This window comes from Peromyscus californicus, unplaced genomic scaffold (assembly GCF_007827085.1).
Source record: "Peromyscus californicus insignis strain IS unplaced genomic scaffold, ASM782708v3 Scaffold_14__1_contigs__length_90479793_seg_2, whole genome shotgun sequence".
Classification (NCBI taxonomy): Eukaryota; Metazoa; Chordata; class Mammalia; order Rodentia; family Cricetidae; genus Peromyscus; species Peromyscus californicus.
Window position 1 is genome coordinate 27,565,907 of NW_026294436.1, and position 5,197 is coordinate 27,571,103.

The 5,197-nt window shown below is 36.5% G+C and overlaps 1 protein-coding gene across 1 annotated transcript; it reads right to left on the reverse strand.

Annotated features, from left to right (window-relative positions):
* Positions 1 to 262: 262 nt before the first annotated feature.
* LOC128109562 (cell cycle control protein 50A-like) lies at positions 263 to 2,498 on the reverse strand. The gene is given in 2 exon segments (XM_052736709.1): positions 263 to 1,252; positions 2,433 to 2,498. Coding segments are annotated over 2 exon segments (957 nt in total). The 3' UTR covers positions 263 to 361.
* Positions 2,499 to 5,197: the final 2,699 nt, after the last annotated feature.

Below are 5,197 nucleotides of genomic sequence, written 5' to 3' on the forward strand. Positions count from 1 at the left end.
AGAGGTTCTGAAAAATCCATTAATACCAACAGAATAGCATAAATGTTTAAGTAGTACACTCATTTCACATGAAAGAGGCTCTATGCATCACATGGCCTGTCCCAATAAAAAACAGACATTAGAATGCCATTTTAGCAGTTACAATATTGATATGATCAATATAGCTAATTTTTATACCCATCATATATTGTCATATGCCATCCATATGTAAGAAGCAAAGGACAAAGGCTGTTTTTTGTTTTTTGTTTGTTTATGTGCCAACTTCAAAATGACATACTAACCAGACATCAGCATTCAAAGGCTAGGTTGAACAGTACTGACCTTGATGCACATGCAGTGGATTTGTTTTAAGAATATAAAATTAAATGGTGATGTCAGCAGTATTACTACTGTTTCTATATTTATGATTAATTACTAACAGTACAACTCCCAGAAGGAAGGAGATGGATCCAATAGTGATGTAAGCAATTCCCAAAAATGGATTTTTTCCTCCCATCCTTGAAATAGTGCTCAATATCATCCATTTTCGTCCATCAAAAGAAAGTACGGGGTAATTGTATGTGATGTTCAAATAGTACTGTCCCACTGGTATTGTTGTATGTAAATCATTTCTCCACTCTATAAAACAATACAACTTACAAAATGTAGGTAACCCTGCAGTATGCATCCAAACAATTAAATCCTCATTTATAAATCCATTATTATCTTCATCAGGATCTAGCATAAATACTGGTTTATGCCAGTTTACTGGCTTTGTTGTATCTTTAAATCTTTCTTCAAGGCTTTCTTTTCCAGGTGGATTTCTGAATATCACATTTTTATCTGTCCATCAAACAATACCTTTTCTCGTCAAAGCAATTGGCATAGGTGTGGGATCAGATTCATTGGCAACAAGAAACAATTCTAATGTATCATTAAACATGCTATTGGCAATAGCTCCGCATGGAGCAATTGGTTTGTCTTCATTTCTTCGATAAGGTTCACATTCCTTACTTGGATTAATCAAAGTACTAGGGTCTCCATTTAACTGGCTATCATCTTGAGATTTCACATAGCGACGATGATTTTGGTAGAAATTAGACAGTCCATAATACATAAACACATTGCCCTCAAATGACTGTTCCAGTGTGAAGTTAATGGTACAAACACAAGATGTCACATTTGGAGACAAACATTGATTGCAGGGCCTGGAAGGTTCTGTTCCAGTGTCACATTTCAGTACAAATGAAATATCACCATATAAGTCAGTGTGCTATACTTCAGAAAGTATAGGATATTCGTTGGAATGTCATGGACTAATAAACAAGGACAATAACTTCAAAACGATCAACATTATTGAAAGCTTATAAAACTAATGAAAGTACACAAAACAGTGAAAAGTATTCTATTTCCAATACTGTTTTCATTTGACAAAGAAAATTTGATGCAAAAAACACATTTCAAAAGTAATATTTTCAGTCTTTTTTTTAAAATGAAAGTGTTTATTGCCCATGATTTTCTTAATAAGAATTCAATTAGTTAAATGCTGTTTTTAATTTGAGATCTTTAGGGATTTTTAGCTATTTCACAACAACCCTCTGCCTCATATCATCACTGTGCTCACTGTCCAAGGCTAATATGGTCTTGGAGCTTAGAAGCCTCTTGTCTTCGTTAGGGTTTCTACTGCTGTGAGGAGACACCATAACCACTGCAACTCTTATAAAAAGATATTTAACTGGGGTAGCTCACGTACAGTGTCAGAGGTTCAGTCAATTATCATCATGATGGGAGCATGGCAGCATACAGGCATACATGGTGCTGGAGAAGTAGCTGAGCATCTTACATCATGCAGGCAATAGGAAATGGTCTGAGTCACCACCGGGTGGTATCCTGAGCATAGGAAACCTCAAAGCCCACCTCCACAGGGACACACTTCCTCCAACAAGGCTATACCCACTCCAACAAAGCCATACTTCCTAATCCTGCTACTCCTTATGAGATTATGGGGGCCAATTATGTTCACACTACCACACCTGTCACTGTATTACTATGTTATTGGCCTTCCAACACTGTTAATCTGATTTAATTGGAACAGGCCTTTAATATGATTTATCCTTTTATTTTGTGTTCAGCTGTAGCCCATTTTGAAATCTATATCCATCATAGACTACAGCTTGTTAGCAAATTAAACACTTTTCTAGGAGACATCCATGAACAGTAAGCATAGTTGATCCTCACTGATGCTGGAACTCCTGTAAAGTGAAACAGACTCAGCACACTGAAGCAGCTCTGCTCCAACTCTGTTCAGGTGAAACAGAACCTGCCTGGCTACCACTGCTGATGGAAGAGAATCTGTGGAAAGATGGACAGTGATTCACATGAGAACAGCATCTTGAGTCTGTCAGTTGACTCCAGGTGAGACAGGCACTTTGGGAGTAAAAGCCTATACTAACATATCTCCGAAGTATACTTTCCTTTTTAGCATCTAATACTTCACGATGAAAGTTTAGCATGTCCATGGGCTTTTCTGCCCACCCTTTTAACTTCTTAAGCCTATGTTCTATGACCTTAAATTAAGCATGCCAAATAATATATCTTCCATCTCTCTTATTTGAAGTATGGCACTTATTTGCACATGCCTAGAAATGTTCTCACTCTTTAATTGCTTTCCTCTTTGAATATATAATCCACCTTCAGGAGTCCCATGCTTCCTTGCTTAAAGAGTATTGGTTTGTAAACATCTTCTAAGCTTTCCTTATTTGCTACTGGCATTAAATCTTTCTGCCCCCCTTTTTTTTTGTTTGTTTGTTTATTGGCCATGCTCACTTAGGTTTTGTGCACATCAAACAGGAACTCATTGCTTACGGGTAAAAACTATATTCAATGAGTCTTATTTAATCTAGTAATTTAGAAATCCATTATGATTACATTGAAGAAATATATTTTATCTTTACTGAGGTCTTTTTCTTTGCTTGTTTGGTTGATTAGTTGGTCTGGAAATGCTGACACCATTGCTTTATTTATGCTACTGTCCCTGAAATATGTGCATGAATAATGATTTGGGGGAGTCAAATATTTCTTCTAAGATCTCTACCCTCCTTTAAGTGGAAATCATACAGTAATATGCCTACTTAATATGTTTCTGGATTCTTGGAAGTGACAAGATTTTAAGCATAACTAGTTTGTATAACTGAGAAATAAAATTGGAAAAAAAGATACACAAGGATAACCACAGTAAGAGAATGGTGCTGAATGTTGAGATACCTTCATTTTGCTTCTTTGCAGATTTCAGTGAGTCTATGGTAACTGAAAAGATTGTTTTACATGCATGATGTTCTTAGTAAAACCCTTGACAGCGTTATCCATGCAAAATACACAAACTAGAACAAAATGCTACAGGAGACACATGAATAGATGGAAGGGGAAATTACTCTGACAAAAGGAGGAATGGGAATATTAACTATGACTTATGATAACTATTCGCCTTTGCTATGTGGTCATTCACAATCGATGCTCCTCTTACCTTCCCATTGTCTGTTCATTGCTTCATTTTCAGTAAGTTCTAGACGTTTTGAAACACCTGCCCTGTTGTTTTATGTAACCATACTTGTTATAAGAAACTCAAATTCCTGAAATAAACCCTTGACCCCTTCTGTAGCCTTTCTCCAGGTTAGCTTCTAATTATCCACCTAATGTCAGCTTTTTGTGCCTGTCACCTTGTTGACTTGATCCCATTGTAACCTATAATGAGTTTCTAACCTTCAGTTTTAAGAGTTTTTTTCCCTTGTCTGTTCACCTTATGTGGCTACAAAAACCAAGCAGGGTATTGTGTTAGTAATTATGTAACTCTATATAGTAGGACTCAAAAATGGGCAAATGTATAACTTAGATAAAAAGGTTTTTTTTTCCATTTGAGGAATTCTTAAAATTATAATTATTAACAAATCACTGAAAGATGATATATGGCAGGCATTCTTATAATGAGATTTGACATAGACAAAAATGTACAGTTCATTACTGTATAGTTCACATTCCCATTAAAGTGCTACAATGTATAATTTTCTTATAATTTACAATAGAGTAGCTTACTTTTATATGGAAATTAAGAAAATAACGTATAGGACTTTGAAATATTAAGCTGGGACATTTGCAAGGACAATGAAAGAGTTCATTTGCCAACACTTCTCAAATAAATATGTAGAGGAACTCCAGAGCAAAGGGACTGTTATTGGTGGCTGAATGCCTTGAGGGGTGCATGCATAATATGGTTTCAATAGCCTGCACTGACTTTCACATGACCTACAGTTTCCCTGTGAGTGCTTTATGTAAATGCGCTTCCCATGCCTATGATGTTTTCTACTGTATTAGAGGTAGACACAGGGATTTTTCAATTACATATTTACAGTGTGATAGACACAGACTTTAAACAAGTCCCAAGGACACATTTATTATAGGGTTTATTTTACACACTTTTGTATTTCTTTATTTGCTTCGAGGTTTCATTTTTCTCCCTGTTTCCTTTTTAATAATTAGTGGAGTAAAAAGAATATGATGAAATGATGGTGATACTAAGCTTAGGTGGGCTATTTTTAAGGCTTCCTTTATCCTTGCTGGAGAATAGAGCAAGTAGGGGTTAACATTAGGGGTCATTATCTATTGTGTTTACAAATGTAATTAGAAATCATTTGGTTTTATTTAAATAAGCACATCTCTAACTTTAAGCTGAAATTTCATTTCTCAAGCAAGAGTCTGATTTTGTTGGGAGACTATGCCTGTCTCCTACTGTGTCCTACTCCTACTTGCAGCCCTCTGAGGCCCACACATGATACATGGACACTTGAAATCGGAATCGCCTGGAATGTTTCTGGGGAGATGACTCAATGGTTAAAGTGCTTGCCAGGCAAACAAGGAGGCAAAAGTTCAGAGCTCAGAATCCATGTAAACACTGGATGAGTTCTGGAGCAAGCTGGCCAGAGCAAGCCGTCATGTCTTAGGTTCTGCCTTCAATTGAAAGACTGTGACTGAAGGGATAGAGAGGGGAAATAGTGATCAAAGAGGAGTCATGGCATCAAGTCTCTGACTCCTTATCCACTGCACACTGCCTAGACACACACACGTGCTATCACATTTAGATATGTGTACACAGGCCACAAATGCACAGGGAAGAAGGTTGGAATAACTTCCCCAAATGTTGGATTTTGTTTACAGTCTATTTTAT